Genomic DNA, 16128 nt, shown 5'->3' with positions numbered 1-16128 from the left:
ATTTTAAATTCTGCATCAGCCTGCAGTTTTGCTGATCGGAACTAACATTTCACTTCTATTAGGTGCGGGGTTGATGTGTTTCTTGGCACATAATTATAGCTGCACAAAATTAGGACTTTTGCTTTTAAAAAAATTATGTGTCTTTTGAGGGGACAAAGACTGTGATGGGAGAAAAAATAGAAGTGTTCACAAAAATATAACACTTTTACAAATTGGAAAAACAAAAATATATATTTTGGCGAATGCGTTTGTTGTCAGATGTTTGTATTTAATTTTTTGCAGTCAAACAGACACGCAAGTAGGACTTGTGTATCAGCCATTTTTTAGAAAAAAAAGTTTGGTCGCCAGATACCAACTTTTTTTTTTAAATGCTGATATGCAAGTCCCAATTGCTTGTCTGTTTCACGAAAAAAAAATCTGACAACATACGCATTTGTCAAAAGATCTTTTTTCTATTTTTGTCTAATTTTTAAAAGTGTCATATTTTTTTCAACACTTTTTGTTTTAGTTCCATTACAACCTGCGTCCCGTCCCGTCTTTTGAGCATGATTGCAGTAGGCGCTAGACGCTAGTTTGGTAGTAGAGTAAGGCCTTGCGACTAAATGGCCTATATATGACGAGTTAACTCAATCGAGTTCGCAGCCAACTTGGTCAAGATGGCCGTATTTGACGCTTAGACGACCGATCGCATAAACAGTCGTCTTGTGGGAAAATCGCCACAACTTAGGGGTGCCTAGCGCCTAGACAGCCCCTAAGTCGATTTTTTGCAACAGTACTTTTGAGGCACGAGAAATCAATATAATTGCTACTTTAGTTGCACTAATATTGTATTTTCTTTATTTTTGAGAGGTATATTGTTGTTATGTTGTAATGTGTTCTTTCAATTGCACTCTAAGAACAGTAAATACAAGTATCAGTTGTAATAGTTTAATTTTTCCAAGGACATCAATGGAAAATGCATATTAAACCAAGGTGATAAGTTGTAAGTCGGTAAGAAATTTTATTATGAAATATTCTTATTGACTCTATTATATTACAAGGTATAATATAATATACTTTCACTATCTAATTCAAATTATTTTTTATATTAGGAATGAATATTACTTAAAAAAACTTTTGGTCTTTTTCAAAAAAAAAAAAAAAAAAAAACTTTTCAGGGCCCATTTTTCTCAAGTGGATGAGTAAAATTTTAAAAATTAATTTATCTTTCATTCGTTTTCTATTTTGAACATATAATATATCAAACTCATAATCTCAACTAGGAAAATCTAAATCCATTTTAATTATGTTATTTTTAAAAAAATAATAATGCTCAAATAAGTCATTAAACTATATGAAAAAAATTTGCAATTGAGCTCTTAAGGTATACTAAGATATTTCGGCAAATTGGTGCACACGGTTGCAAAAACGGCGTCATTTTACTTTTAAAAAAATCATTTTCAATTGTTGTTAGTTACGTAAATATATGTTCATAATTTTATAATTTCACATTCTGAATGTATAGTTATAAAGTTATGAATGTGTGGTTATACAATTCTAAATATATAGTTATGAAGTTACGGATGTATAGTTCAAATTATACACAACATAACATCGTTAACAGTAATCGAAACCTAATTTTATTTTTATTATAATCGCTATACTTCTTATTTTGACACGTTATTATGATCAAGTCAGCGATATAAATATAGTACGTGTCATATATTTGAATTCTAAGTATTAGTAAATTAAAAGTTATGTCAAGCACATAACTTAACCACTCAGATCACCCCATTTTACCAACTCATCTGGTGGTTGCAAATGCAGTCTTTGCCACACTTTCTTTGTAAAAGTAAAATTACAAAAAGACTTAATTCCAGCAATGGTCTTCCGACTATATTGATTTTTCATAATTAGTCTTCAACTTTTAATTTGAAAACTTTAGGTTCCCTGACTTTTAATTTCTTCTCAATTGTGATCATTTCGTTAAATTACGGTAAAATGAACTTTAAATGAAGGTATTTATACTTTATTTTATTCTTACAATCAATTAAGTTGGCGTAGCTTTTTCTTCATTTTATCACACTCTTGTGGAGACGCAATATATAATATCTATATTTGGTTAGGCATTACTGTTGCCGTTACACGTCTCCTTCAGCATTGCATCATGCAATTTACATGGCTATGCATGTCGCCCTGCTATATATATATATATATATATATATATATATATATATATATATGCGATGCACAGTCATTAATTTTGTTTTTCTCACATTTCAAATAGTATCACTGTTATTTTTATAATGTACATAAATATTTTTAATATAATATATTTAACATGTATTAAAATTTAAATATATTATTTCAAAAAAAAAAGTAAATATATAATATTTTGAATTAAAATATACTCCGTATTATTTAAAGGGAAAACGGTACTTTTGACCTCTCAATTGTTTTACTTTTGAAAATTTAGCCCTTGTCAATTGATTTGAACAAATCTAATCCTTTAATTGTTCATAATGTGGTACATTTGGTCCCTCATATTATATCATTAGAATTGTTTTTCAATAATTTATATAATTTATTTATTCAAAATTAAAAATATTTTTTATTATAAATAAATACATAAATAATTTTTTTTTTTAAAAAAAAACCCACCGGCTGTCCTTGCCGAACAGCAGATGACTGTCTTCTTCACGGAGACGGCCATGGAACGAGGGCAGTGGCGGAGGCCGTAACCCTCGTTCCAAATCTAGAAGACGGCCATGGTCGTCTTCCTTCATCGGTCATGGCCGTCCTGTCAGACAGCCACGACTGTCCGTGAAGAAGACAGCCGGTGGCTGTTTTTTTTTTTTTTTTTTTTTTTTTTTTTTTCCATAAAGAATTGTTTATATTATGTATTATTTATAATAAAAAATATTTTTAATTTTAAATAAATAAATTATATAAATTATTAAAAACAATTCTAATTATATAACATGAGGGACCAAATGTGCTACATTATGAACAATTAAAGGGTTAGATTTGCTCATCAAATCAATTGACAGGGGCTAAATTTCTAAAAGTAAAACAATTGAGGTGTCAAAAGCGCCGTTTTCCCTTATTTAAATAAGTAACATCAGTTATATATATATATATATATATATATATATATATATATATATATATATATATATATATATATATATATATATATATATATATAATTGTAAAAAATGCTCCTCTATAATATGTCAATTATCAATGTCACCCTTGAATTATGAGTGGTGTAAATGTTGCCCCTCAATTATCAAAATAGTGCACATATAGACATGTGGTTCCCCACCGCTATCCATCGCTGGTACTTCGAATTGAGGGAAGGAAAAAACAACTAAATTACATATTTACTCCGACTTAACGGTGTCGTACACTAACGGGGAACCACATGTCCGTTACGGGAAGGGCTATATGTGCACCGTTTTGATAATTGAGGGCAACATTTACACCACCCATAATTCAGGGGTGACATTGATAATTGACATATTATAGAGGGATATTTTTTACAATTTTCCCATATATATATATATATATATATATATATATATATATATATATATATATATATGGCCATTAACTCCTAACTGTTGAACATTGCAGAATAAATGATATTGAAAAAGGAGATATATATATATATATATATATATATATATATATATATATATATATATATTTTGTTGTGGGAGATTATGCCCGATGGTCATTAACTCCTAACTGTTGAACATTGCAGAATAGATGATATTGAAAAAGGAGAAAGAGAAAAGAAAATATATATGTAGAGATAAAGTAACAATACTCATGACTTAACATTTAAAACTCGTGCATGCATGTCAAGCACATGACTTAACTACTCACCCCATTCTACCAACTGATCTGGTGGTTACAATTGTAAAAATACAATTATAAAAAACATGAAGCAAGGTCGTCTCAGGCTCCAGTCTACAAATAGGGCAATTAACTCTTCAACATCAACCCTTCTTTGTGTCAAGCACAATGTAGTACGAAGAACCTCCCTAGCACCTCTATCTCCATATAAAATTCCTACGCTTCTTCTAATACCAAATTCTAAAGGTCCATTTCTCCACTTTTTTTTTTCTTTTAAAAAATTTCAATTAAATCTATCTCGAGCTATAAATTGAAGTTGCTGGAGAGATAAGAGATTTAAGAACTTTTTTATGAGAAAACAGAAGTAGAGAAATGCAGCGAACATGCTTGCATATTAATAGGATAGTTGGTTAGGCTAATAATTGACTCAAGTGTTAGAGTCCTATTAGCTAATTAAATAGTTAGCTGGTAAGACTCTACACTTGAGTCAGTTATTAGCCTAACCAACTATCCTATTAATATGCAAGAGCTTCGCTCCATTTCTCTACTTTTGTTTTCTCATAAAAAGTTCTTAAATTTTATCTCTCCAGCAATGAAGTTTGTAGTCTTTTTGTGGGTTTAATGTTGTTTGCATGTTTATGGGGATGACTGCAACAATTCCGACATGATCGGAAGTTGATCACTCAGGCAACAATCTCAGGTATTTGCAGTATTAAGCTTAATTAATTAGCTTGGATTAAGGGTTATTAAAGTAAAACCCTTAAATTAATGTATATATATGTATATATTTTGGATTATACCAGATATTGTATAAACAGAGTATATAAGTGTTGATCAGTATCGGGATCGAGAATACCTGAGGGCCCAAATCAGACCAAGAAAACATGCATAAGTATTAGGGTTCTTGGAAAGTTTGATACAAACAACTTTCATCAACGCCGTGTACGACGGCCCAATATTCGTCGGAGCCGCCGGCGTTTCAACGGCGGCAGCGGCCTCCGCATTTCCCTCGAGATCTCTCCCTATCTCAATCGACGGCGGCGGCCGCGCATTTAAGTATTTATACTATAAGTAGTAAATTCATTCTAAATAATACGGTTATTAATTAGCTTGGATTAAGGGTTATTATAATTATAATTGTTTTAATTTTCTTTTTAAAAATATTATTTTTAATTTGCAGGTTCGGGAATTGGGGATTGTGGTTCATTCCATAATTATTGGGATTTCTTTGTGGGCATCTGTGTCTCCCTGGCGTTGAGTTTCCATCAACTTTTTGAAGGCATGGGGTTTTGTCAAGGTACCTTTTACTTTTCAAACATCTTATATAATTTATTGAAACTCAAAAAAATATAATTTATTGAAATGTCTCCATTTTTGTAGGCTCGATTTCAAACTCGAGCAACAATTTTAATGAAAATATTTTTCTCCCTCATAACTCTCCTGTCGGGATCTCAAATATTTATTTAGCCCAACTTTTAATTCCGCATCAGCTGGAATATTAATATACATGGCTCTTGTAGACCTTATCGCTGCAGATTTCATTAGTGCAAGAATGCAGAGCAGATCCCAGTTGCAAATTGGGCATAGTATAGACACACGGACTTTTATTTTATTATTATTATTATTATTTAGGTGTATTTTAGATTCAATCGAGAAATCAATGTAATTCCTACCATAGTAAAGTACTAAGACTATGTGGTTTAATGGTATCCGAGTTAGACTTTCATTTGAAAGGTTATATATGAACAGATACTACATTGTAATCGAGTTATTGGCATTAACAAAATTTATAAAATAGTACAATTAGTGGTATTCTCGTGTTTTTTCGAGGCTAGTCGGTAGAAAGGAAAGGAAGAGTCGGTAGAAAGGAAAGGAAGAGCCCAACAGAGCGTCTTTGTCGTGATGTTTGGAGTAAATGCATAGATAGTGTTGTAAATGAAATGGAATTGCAAAAGAATAATTTCTCCGTCGTGATGTTTGGAGTAAATGCATAGATAGTGTTGTAAATGAAATGGAATTGCATCAAGTGAAGTAGAATAATTTCTCCATTGTGTTGTAAATACTTGACATTTTAATTTTATTTCTGATCAGTTTCTCTTGGACCTTTAAATTATGCCCAAGCTATATTGGGCATTTTCTACAATATAATGCTTTATGGTATATTCATTTATGTAATCAAGTTGTATATTTGTTTCTTGAGATGTTTATGACTTAGTTCTCAATTGAAGAAGTACAAAAGGAAGAATTTACTAATCCAATTTATGAAGGAGTTACAAGATCAATTGATGGAGTTTAAGGTTTACAGTCACAAAGACAATAATTCTTGGCCAAGAAAAAACAAATATGGCTACTTGCACATTTGAATATGAGATCAAAATAATGCTTCAACAAGTAAAGGGGAAATCGTCTTCTATCAATACTCGTCGCCACGAACAATGATAATGGAACAATTGCAGACGATAATGGTATCATCTCTAACAAAATTAAAAGATTTTGGATAAAAAAAAAAAAGAACAATAACGATACCATTCATAAAAAAAAAAAAAAAAAAAAAAACAAACAAACAATTCTAATAATTTTTTGTACTTCTTTAGCATTTTCTAATTTAAATTTGAAATTTAGAATTTGTAATATGAATTCGATATAAATAGAACCAAGGGGCAATATCAAAAATCAACTCCAAAAATAATCCTAAAAAATCATACTCAAAGTTTGCTCTAATTTTGTATCATTAATTATTCTTCAATATCAAGACCATCTTTGGTTTTAAGTAGGATCTTTTCATTTCCTTTTACAAGTTTTGTTATGTTATTCTATTGTTATTATTTACCTACGAAGTAAAATTAAACAAGAAATACTCGTAACAGATTTAGAATAAAAAATAGAATTAAAATAAAATTATTAAAGAATGCAACCAAACACCGTGAATAAAAATATTTTTTGAAAAATGAGTCCAAAGCCATTTTCCTAATTTTCAAATTAAACATTCTTAATTTCCTAATCCCTAATTTCCTAAAGTAACAATGGAATTCCTTCACGGCTTCACTCCTTGAGCCCTTCGGTCTTCACCGCTTCACGCAAAATCACAAATACTGAAATATGCCTCTACATCCTCCCCAGCCCTTCTCCATTTCTCCGTGCTTGATGCTCGACTAGGCAGATCAGGCGACTTGGCTTCTCGTCGACCGGCAGTCATTTTGTCCGTCCGTCCAGCACAGTGTCCAGGAGCAGTGTCGTTTGTCTAGCAGCACAGTGCACAGCCTCCACTCTCCAGCGACCACTCCGACCAGCGTAGCAGAGAAAGGTTTCAATTTGATTTCTTGTAATTTAATTAATTTTGTTTCATTTTACATTTTAATTTTGATGCATTCACATTTTAATACTATGAACAGAATGGAGAATGAGGGGAAGGCGGAGCTTGGAAGTTTGCTTAAAATTCTACCACCAGTTGAATTCTGCTGTGTTTATGGCTCCACTCTTCATCCAAACAATAAAGATCAGGTTTTACTACCTACATTATTATTATTATTATTATTATTATTTTTTTTTTTATTTTTTTTTTTTTTTAAATATTATAATGCTCCTATCCTTGAACTTTGTGTCTTGAACTACATATATACTTGCCTGTTACATTGCTGCTGATTATAGTTGGTAATAATATTTTTGCTCCATTTTGTATATAAGTTCTTTAATAAATTTGCTCACTGCTATATACTGTGCTCCTTGTTTTGCAGTCTTCCAATCTGTTACATAATGTCACTTGTGGAATTAGTTACTAATATTTTTGGTGCTTACATGGTTCCCTCTTATTTTGTAGAAATCCATGGTAGATTACATTCTTGGTGTAGCTGATCCTATACAATGGCATACTGAGGTATTTCTTCAATTCCTTTGTGTTTGATGTTTGTTTTCTTTATTTTTTCCCCTTTATCCTTGCCATTTAAATGCTCTCTCTCTCTCTCTCTCTCTCTCTCTCTCTCTCTCAAGTAGAATTTAAAGACGAACAGTGATCACTATGCATCACGGCTTGTTCGCATTGGTGGAGGTAGGCTGGTACTCCTCTTGGTCTTGACATCTCTTTAGTTTCTTTTACTCTCAAATTATATCTAAATTCTAATTAATATAAATAATTCATTGTGCCTCTCACCAGATTAATGGTATTGCAAATAATGTTGGTGTTGGTATACACTTCAACCCCTTCGTTTCTTGGAATAACAAGGTAATGAGCATTTGTGATAACTGGTAAGGCGCATATATGAATTGTTCATTTGAAATCTTGTGTTGTACCTTTGGCAGATGTTCAAGTATGGAGTTGTTCAAGTCCATGACTTGATCGAGGATATTCAAGGATGGGAGAGGTTCTACATGAGTGGTCGTTTGCAGAAACCTGTATGCCTCTTTGAAGAATGCTATTCTTGCCCTACTTACATGTGGGATTTTCTTTTCTTCCATAGTCATGGTCCTATCCCAAATACATGCACCAAATTTATGGGTCTGTGTATCATAAAGTTTGCAGAACTATTAACTATAGTTTTCCTAACCTAGACACTGGCAGAACAATCAGATGCAAATATGAATATGGGCACATCAGGGGAAGGCTGAGATTATTTAGGCCTTTTAGTGTTTTTTTTTTTTTTTTTTTTTTTTTTTTTGGAGTATATCTGTGAATTTCCAATGATAAGAAGTTTTAGCTAAGCTTTGCTAAGGAAAAGTGTAAGGTTAAAAATAATTAAATGCCTTATAGTGATTCTTGATTTTAATTTTGGTGGCTAGTGATGTCATATCACATGAATTTGATCTTTTACTCATATTTTTGTTTTATAATTCTGGAAACATAGAATTGCTTTAGGTTCTTGCCTGTGAAACCAACTCATCTCTGCTACCTTCTTCTGGAATGCTAAATATATCTAGTTGATTGTATGGTCAGTGTTAATACTTAACATTTGAAATTTTCATCTCAGGTTAATATTATTGTGGATAATTTGAATGTTGAAAATGAAAATGCTGTCAATTTGAGAGCTGCTGCATCTGCTGCTCTCCTCCTTTTGCCGTCTGAATTCTGTGAGGTTAGCCATTATAATAATTCCCAAAACCTTGATGCATACCAAAAATGTCACTTAAGTCTGGTGCTCATGCAGGAAGATTTATATGCCAAAATATGTAGCCTGTCATATATGGGTGACTTGCGGATGCTTTTTGCAGAGGACAAAAATAAGGTATGGTTGATTGGACTTTGGAGAGGGTTTAGATTTCTGTTGAAAGGAGTATTTTTTGAGTATTACCTGACATGTAAGTTCCAGAATAAGAGGGTGTAGTTTACACTAGTCATATATGTATCACACCATCAGGCCTATCGAATAAATTAAAATTGAACTGTATTATCATGTGAAGCTATTGGGAGGTAAATAAAACTACTATTCAACATTTGGTATAGCGGCCCTTATTCTTTTTGGTCAGATTTGATTCTTTGTGATCTTTCTCCTCTCTCATTTCTACCTCACACTTATAACAAGGAGAATTAGTCAATTGGAAATTATTTTTTGATGGAGGCTTTGTGTCTTTCAACATTGTCGTGCCAATCTATTATAGTGCTCATAATTCCAAGTTCTGTTGCCAAAACCATTTTATTAGCTTTCAAGCAATTGTAGTGAAAGATTAAACTCCTTGATTGCTTCTTGTACTTGTTTTCTTTTAGTAGAACTAATATTCAACATTTAATTTATTAGATTATTATTATATCTAACTGATACATCAACTTTGTTATGCTATTAACATAAAATATCTTTAATTACCATATTTTATAGGTAAAAAATATTGTACAGGGACAATTTCACTTGTTCCAAAGAATTTATAGACCCTTTCTAGATGAATACGCTGCCAATGGCTTGCTGAGATTTTCATCAACTGGTGACAAGCAAGTAAATATAACTCAGGTCTCTCCACAATTCTCAAGCTTCTGAATTTATTTCATCTTCTTTTTATTGTTCATTGGGGTGGCCTGCTACTATTTGTTTACTACTATTGAATTATTGGATAATCTAGTGCCACAGGCCTAGTGCAACTATAGTTTTTCATCTATTAAATTAAAATTAATAAAGAAGGTGGTTTATACACAGGAAAATCAAATCATCATCTGGCGATCTCAAGTTGACAATTATTGCTCTTTTTAAATGTTTGACATCTTTACTGTTGTCAGGTCCATACTTTTGTCTAACAAATTACAAATTATTGGCTGGAGATTTCACCAATTTTTTTTTTTAAAAAAATTATTTTATTTTTATAACAAGTTCTTTCCTGGAGCTTAATTGCAAATTCTTAGCTGAAAATAATTTAAAAATTTCAGAGGATTCCTTAATTTTTATGGATTCTTGAGATTAACTTCTGGAGTTAATTCCACCCGAGGTCCCTTGTCTTTGGTGGCAATTTCAAATTTAGTCCCACACTATCGTTTTTTCCATTTAACATCCCAAACTATTGTTTTTTGGACACTTTTAGTCCGTCTCATAACTTTTCCTATTTTTAGTAAGGGCATTTTTGTCTTTTCATATTTTTCTTTTGTTATTTTTCGGGTTTCAACTGGTTTAAACGGTTTAGAACTTTAGGCAACCTCTGATTTTTAGTAACAATATTTTTCAACCGTTTTTCAGTAAAGTTCTAAACCAATTAAACCGATTGAAACCGAAAAAATATATTTCGTTTGTGACAAACAACAAACAACAGTTCACATACTAAAATCCAGGTTCTTGAATGCATGCATCTCTGCAATCAAAGTTTGCATAAAAGAGTTTGATGTGTCTTAGCATGTTAAACCAGGATTGCGGATTATCTGCTGCCACTTTCTTTGCATCACATCTTCCTCTGCCTATTAGAAGCAAAATGGATACAAATCGTGGAGAGATGAAACAATTGGATTACAGTGGTATGCGTTTCAATTTTATCAGTAAATTAACATTTTTTTCTTATACTTTTTAAATCTTTGCTAGTATTACTGAGTATTCCTTCTGAAACAAGTCCTTTAATATCCTCGTGTCTATTGTTGCAGGAAAAATTAGACAGGACATGATTATTGGTTCGAAAGAACAGGCTGCAAACTCCATGAGTAAGCTTCTTAGGCGAAAGGTTATGGTTTCAAGTGCGAGGCAGGCAGTTGCGGGTTTGCTGACTGCTGGTGCTGTTCACGGCGTCAAATATCTGGGGAAGAAGATGATCAAAGCTTGGAAATCTTGGACATAGACCGACCTCTGGCTCTTGACCATTTTACCCCTCAAGCATACATGACCTCTCGGGCGGTTTCCTGAGCAAGGGAAAAATTTTCAATGCACCCTCTGGCCGAGAAGACGAGAACTGATTTGGTTTTAACGCGAAAGAGTTTGGAAAGGGAGGACGGAGAATAAACCCAGGTTAACGAGAAACTTCTGAGCCATGTGTGCCCACTCCCCACAGGCTAAAACAGTTTGAAGAACATGATTAAATCTCTTAAATTTGGTAATTACTTCCATTACAGACAATGTTAAGTGCAATAGCTTAAAAGCTGTCTGAATAAGTCATAAAATACCAGTCATTTTATGATGTTTTTGTACTAAATCAATGCCATTTACATTTCTAATTTATTAGTGAATAAATCCTCGAATTTCAGCATACCTGTTATACAAAGTTACTGCAGATCAACAAGTTGGTCTTTTGATAGAAAAATAGAGAAACAGCATAAGGCACAATGTCTTACAATATTAGCATCATGTTGGGTGCAAAACAGGCGAGCCGAGCTCAAGCTTGAGTTCAATAAATAATATGTAGGCTCGAGTTTGAATTTGATCGAGCTTGAAAATTGAAGCTCGAGTTCGGTTCAATTATGAAACGAGTCGGTTGGAGTTTGACGAAGTTGACCGAACTGCTCTGCTCATTTACACCCTTAGTATAATGAATTTGCACTCTAATCTAGTAGTGAATACTTACAAAAAGGTTATATAACTTTAAGTAAAACTATTATTATCCCTGCAAGTATCTTTCACTTTCAAAAATGGGTCTCACTTTCACATCATTAAATTTATAAATTCTTCACTATTTATTCTAATCCTTGCAAATATCTTCCACTTTCAAAATTGGGTCCATTTTTATATTATATATTATAAATATAATAAAAAAATAATATTAAAAGAAATAATAAAATTTAAAAAAAAACAAAACAAAACAAAAGGTACAATGTTTGGAGCAAAAGGTGCGGCCCATCCAATCAAAGTACTTTTAAAAAAGTTACCAATTGCAAATTCTCTCTCCACTTGCTAAATTTGTTCGATTCTCTCTCCTCTTGCAATACATTTGACTTTAAATAAAAAAAAAAAAGATTTATTTCTTCTTGAGATGTCACATTGTCAATCCCAAATTTGCAGGGATGAGGTTAGTCTAAATGGTTATGTTTTTAACTATTAGCAGATTAGTGAATTACTGAATTATATTAATTGTTTGTAAAAAATGTTTAGTAAAATCTTAATTGTTTGTAAAAAATGTTTGGTAAAATTAACTTGTTAGAGTTAGTGGTTAATCGGTAAAAAGAACAGAAATACATTTTAATTTTTTTTTTATTACTAATAATAGTGTTATCATGGATTTTAATCAGTGTACTGACCGCACCTACGTAGGCTCTATCATCTTCAAAGTGCCGATACCTCATCTTTACTATTTTTGGTTATGAAATTTGATGTCTTTAAAGAGATAAAAATCAAGTCGCCCACTACCTTGCTAAAGCAAATGGGGTTTGGTTATCTCATTCGGAATGGTCGGATACTCTAGATTTCATAACCACTTTCGATTAATATTAGTTCGAGATTTATTACCCAAAAAAAAAAAAAGAAGAAGAGGTATAATGTCATAATTAGAATTACTTAGAAAATACAAATCATTCATATATATATATATATATATATATATATATATATAGTGTATAAATAATCTATTCCCTGTTTCATCTTCTTCTGTATCAGCCTTAGAAACTCTACTAACCCTTCTGGTTTTGGTTCTGATGGCTTCGGACTAATCTAATCTGCAAATAAGACTTTTGAAAGGGGTGAACAGAACTGCATAATGTACTTTCAATACTCAAATAATGTACCTTTAATATACAAATAATGTACATTTAGTATATTAAAAATGTAATTTTTATTCATGGTTCATACAGCTATGTTGACCATGGTCCACATAAAAATTTGCCATATTTGTGTGTATACTTGCATAGTTTGCAGCACCCTCCCCTCCAGAGTTGTTGAGAGGATGCAAATTACTCACTGTTCCCTCCCCCTAATGTTTCCAGTCATTTCAGTTTTTCTGAACTGAACACAAAGGCTCTTACAGTTTTATCTAAGCAACCAAAATTCGACCAACACTCTCCCCGTCCTCGATATGCATTCTCATCTAATGTCTGTCAGTTGGTTTTAGATTCGATGGAAAGCCGTAAGCAAGCAAGCCCCGATCCACAACAGAACAATGTTATGTTTTAGCGGGGAGTGAATGCGTCTTCGAATCAACTCAATCCCCGATGACTGCATGCTCGAGCAAATATGCATCATGGCTGCTGGCCTCATGTTTGGCGCCAAAAATGATACTTACCAAGAAAGCAGTTGTGATCAGCAAAGCAACCAGTTTCTTCTCAGAGGAATCTGGAAAGGAGATTGATATAACATTTCGAAACCCGACAGCAGCTTTCACATTTCGGTCCTCTAAGAATGCAGTCCTTTACTTCCTTCCAAGAAAAGATCAAGATATAAATAGATTTGATTAGGTAATGCTCAAGAACTTATTTAGCAACTAAATGTTGAAACAGTAATATTCTATTAACCAACCGAGATCAAGAAACCAACCTTGTTAGCAGAGCACCCGCTTGCCAGAGCCAAACAGCTAAAAGCTTGAGGTTGAAAGTGCTTTTTTCCCTTCAAAAGATAAACTCTTTGAGTCTTGATTTACAAGGAAATGGAATCCCACAGTTATCAGTGAAAAGAAAATAATACTAAGAAATAAAAGCCGCCAAAAAGTAAGTCATCTCACCGATAGAGTCACAGGAATAGGTCGTTCCAACACTTGTTGATGGCAACTTGAACCTTCTTAGGTTTGCACAGCTCTCGGACGATTTTTTCCCAAGTTGATAATTTAGGGTACAAAGCTTTCCGAAGCATCACTTCGATAATATTCGATGCTCCGAGAATTCTCTGTCGCTTGAGCAGTCGTAGCACGAGCTCATCCAAAAATTCTCCCCCACTTTGGGGTGGGTTCAACTTCTCGTTCAAAATTGTCAAGAAAATGTTACATGTAACCAAATTGGGGTCACAGCCTTGATCTAGCATGTTATTTAAAAGATCTATGGCACGGGAAATCCTATCCTGCTTGCACAAAGCGTTAAGAAGTATGTTATACGTTATTACGTCAGGTTGACTATTAGATTCCTTACATAACATCTCGTGGAAAAATTTTAGTCCCTGTTCCACCGACCCGGCATTGCAGAGGCCATAAATCATCGAAGTGTATGCCACAACGTCGGGGTTCCAACCATTAGTAATCATTTGCTTCCACACCATCATAGCCTCTTTCACTTTCCCGTCTCCACAAAGTCCGTGGATGAGTACACTATAGCAAACTTCGTTAGGTAAAATATTCCGATCCACCATATCTTTCCACGCCAATATCGCCTCGTTGGTTTTACCGGTTTTAAAAAAACCCTTCATCAGAGAGCTGTAAGTCCAAGCATTTGGAGTGCAATCCATATTAATCATCCGCAATAGAATCTCCCGGGCTTCATCGGGTCTGCCTTCCCGACACAAGCCATCTATAAGAGCGGAATACACGATTGTATTTGGCTTGCTTCCCTTCTCTATCATTTCGTTCCACAATTTTAACGCCTCCTCGGGTTTTCCCTCCTTGAACAACCCGCTAATTAGCGAAGAGTAAACATATTCATTTGCTCGATGTCCTCTTTCCTCCATTGCCCTAAATATACACGCGCCATCAACCGCTCTTCCTTGCTTGACAAGACCGTTGATGATAGTTCCATACGTTATATCATTAGGAACGTGTTTATTCAACACCATTCTATGCAACAAACTAATCGCCTTATCCAACTTCCCTTTAAGACACAAACCATGAATAAGCGTGTTATAAGTCACTTCATTAGGAACGCAACCTTTAAGAAACATATTTTCTACAAGCTTTGAAGCTCGACCCAAATCACCCTTCTTGCAAAGCCCGTTAATCAAAACATTAAAAGTCACCGGAATAGGAAAACATCCCTCTACCTGCATTTCATCCAACAAAGTCACGGCCTCATCGATCCTATCGTCCTTACACAACCCATCCATCAATGTGCAATACGTATACACATCCGGCTTGCATTCCCACTCGGGCATTTCCCTGAACACCTCCACCGCGCTATCTACCATCCCTACCTTACACATTGCTTTAACAATCAGGTTAAAAGTCAATACATTTGGCTTGACGCCCCTCCTATCAACAACATCGGAGTAAAACTTTAATGCTCGGTGATATAAACCCGATTGTATTATCACATTAAGAACTGAATTAAACGACCTAACGGTTCGTCTACACTGAAACTCATCCACCATTCTTTCAAAAAGTTCAACAGCTTTATCAGGCAAACGAGCTTTCCCATAAGCCCTAAACACTAGAATAAAACTCTTCTCCACAAACACTCTCTTCTCACGTTTCATCCTATCAAAAACCTTCTCCAGAGACCTGAAGTCCCCGGAATTGGCATAATTTTCTATGAGCGAATAAAACGTGGAGTCACCCTGTTTGTAAGAGCCCGAGTTGGGGGCAAGTTTAAACAGCTTATCAGCGATTGGGGGTTCTCTTCTAGTTCCATAACAATCTGATTTCGGGGAATCTTGAATTAAAGTTTCGTCCTTTTCGGGTTCCGAAGGCTGGGGAAGTGATGAAAAGCAAGGAGGAATGAGGTTGAAGTGGCAGAAAAACTTACATGGGTTTGGAGAGAGCCTTGAGCTGAGATGCTTGGAGGCACTGGCGTTAAAGGGCATTCCTTTATTGAACTCAACTCCGAGGAAGAAGTTAAAATCTCCGGGAATCAACAATCATTTTGATTTGCACTCTTAGAATGAACGTTGAATTGTTGAACCAAACTCTAACATCTAAGAAATTGAACCGAGAGAGAGAGAGAGTTTCCGCGAGAGAGGCGGCCGGCGTTAGGGGTGAGGACGGAGTTTATGCCGGCGTGCCGCCGTGAGGACACTGTGACTCTGGCAGAGAGGCGGAGAGGACTGAGAAAAA

General features: G+C 33.9%; 2 protein-coding genes and 1 long non-coding RNA gene across 11 annotated transcripts; 2 read left to right on the top strand and 1 right to left on the bottom strand.

The window, feature by feature from the left end:
- Positions 1-1051: 1051 nt before the first annotated feature.
- On the bottom strand, positions 1052-16128 carry LOC109157108 (pentatricopeptide repeat-containing protein At4g20090). Of its 4 annotated transcripts, XM_019304984.1 has the most exons (4): positions 13879-16128; positions 13695-13763; positions 13065-13576; positions 1052-1061 (listed from the first exon to the last, which is right to left on the bottom strand). In XM_019304984.1, the coding sequence occupies exon 1, from the start codon at positions 15876-15878 to the stop codon at positions 13887-13889; it is 1992 nt and encodes a 663-aa protein (XP_019160529.1). In that variant the 5' UTR covers positions 15879-16128; the 3' UTR covers positions 1052-1061; positions 13065-13576; positions 13695-13763; positions 13879-13886. The 4 variants fall into 4 exon arrangements, with proteins under 4 accessions (XP_019160529.1, XP_019160530.1, XP_019160528.1 ...); XM_019304985.1 differs by lacking the exon at positions 1052-1061 and having other exon boundaries at positions 13034-13576; positions 13695-13787; XM_019304983.1 differs by lacking the exon at positions 1052-1061 and having other exon boundaries at positions 13034-13576.
- On the top strand, positions 5745-5891 carry LOC109157112. The gene is made up of 2 exons (XR_002050177.1): positions 5745-5774; positions 5842-5891. It is a non-coding gene; the product is annotated as an uncharacterized LOC109157112 (long non-coding RNA).
- LOC109157111 (phosphatidate cytidylyltransferase, mitochondrial-like) lies at positions 6884-11320 on the top strand. 6 transcript variants are annotated; one of them, XM_019304992.1, is made up of 12 exons: positions 6885-7038; positions 7100-7147; positions 7236-7344; positions 7661-7717; positions 7834-7896; positions 7994-8062; positions 8140-8232; positions 8805-8909; positions 8982-9059; positions 9648-9776; positions 10657-10762; positions 10886-11320. In XM_019304992.1, exons 3-12 carry the CDS (start codon positions 7237-7239, stop codon positions 11074-11076), a joined length of 999 nt encoding a protein of 332 aa, XP_019160537.1. In that variant the 5' UTR covers positions 6885-7038; positions 7100-7147; position 7236; the 3' UTR covers positions 11077-11320. The 6 variants fall into 6 exon arrangements, with proteins under 6 accessions (XP_019160538.1, XP_019160537.1, XP_019160536.1 ...); XM_019304991.1 differs by having other exon boundaries at positions 6885-7147; XM_019304990.1 differs by having other exon boundaries at positions 6885-7147; positions 7227-7344.

This window comes from Ipomoea nil, unplaced genomic scaffold (assembly GCF_001879475.1).
Source record: "Ipomoea nil cultivar Tokyo-kokei standard unplaced genomic scaffold, Asagao_1.1 scaffold2761, whole genome shotgun sequence".
NCBI classification, from domain to species: domain Eukaryota; kingdom Viridiplantae; phylum Streptophyta; class Magnoliopsida; order Solanales; family Convolvulaceae; genus Ipomoea; species Ipomoea nil.
The sequence above is the reverse complement of the archived record's forward strand: the minus strand, read 5'-3'. Positions and strand labels throughout refer to the sequence as shown.

Coding starts and splice junctions, on each gene's coding strand:
- LOC109157111 (XM_019304990.1), top strand. CDS start 7,228: ATGAACAGAATGGAGAATGAGGGGAAGGCGGAGCTTGGAAGTTTGCTT. Junction 8,910..8,981: donor TGCCGTCTGAATTCTGTGAG/GTTAGCCATTAT, acceptor GTGCTCATGCAG/GAAGATTTATATGCCAAAAT. Junction 9,777..10,656: donor AGCAAGTAAATATAACTCAG/GTCTCTCCACAA, acceptor ATGTTAAACCAG/GATTGCGGATTATCTGCTGC.
- LOC109157108 (XM_019304984.1), bottom strand. CDS start 15,878: ATGCCCTTTAACGCCAGTGCCTCCAAGCATCTCAGCTCAAGGCTCTCT.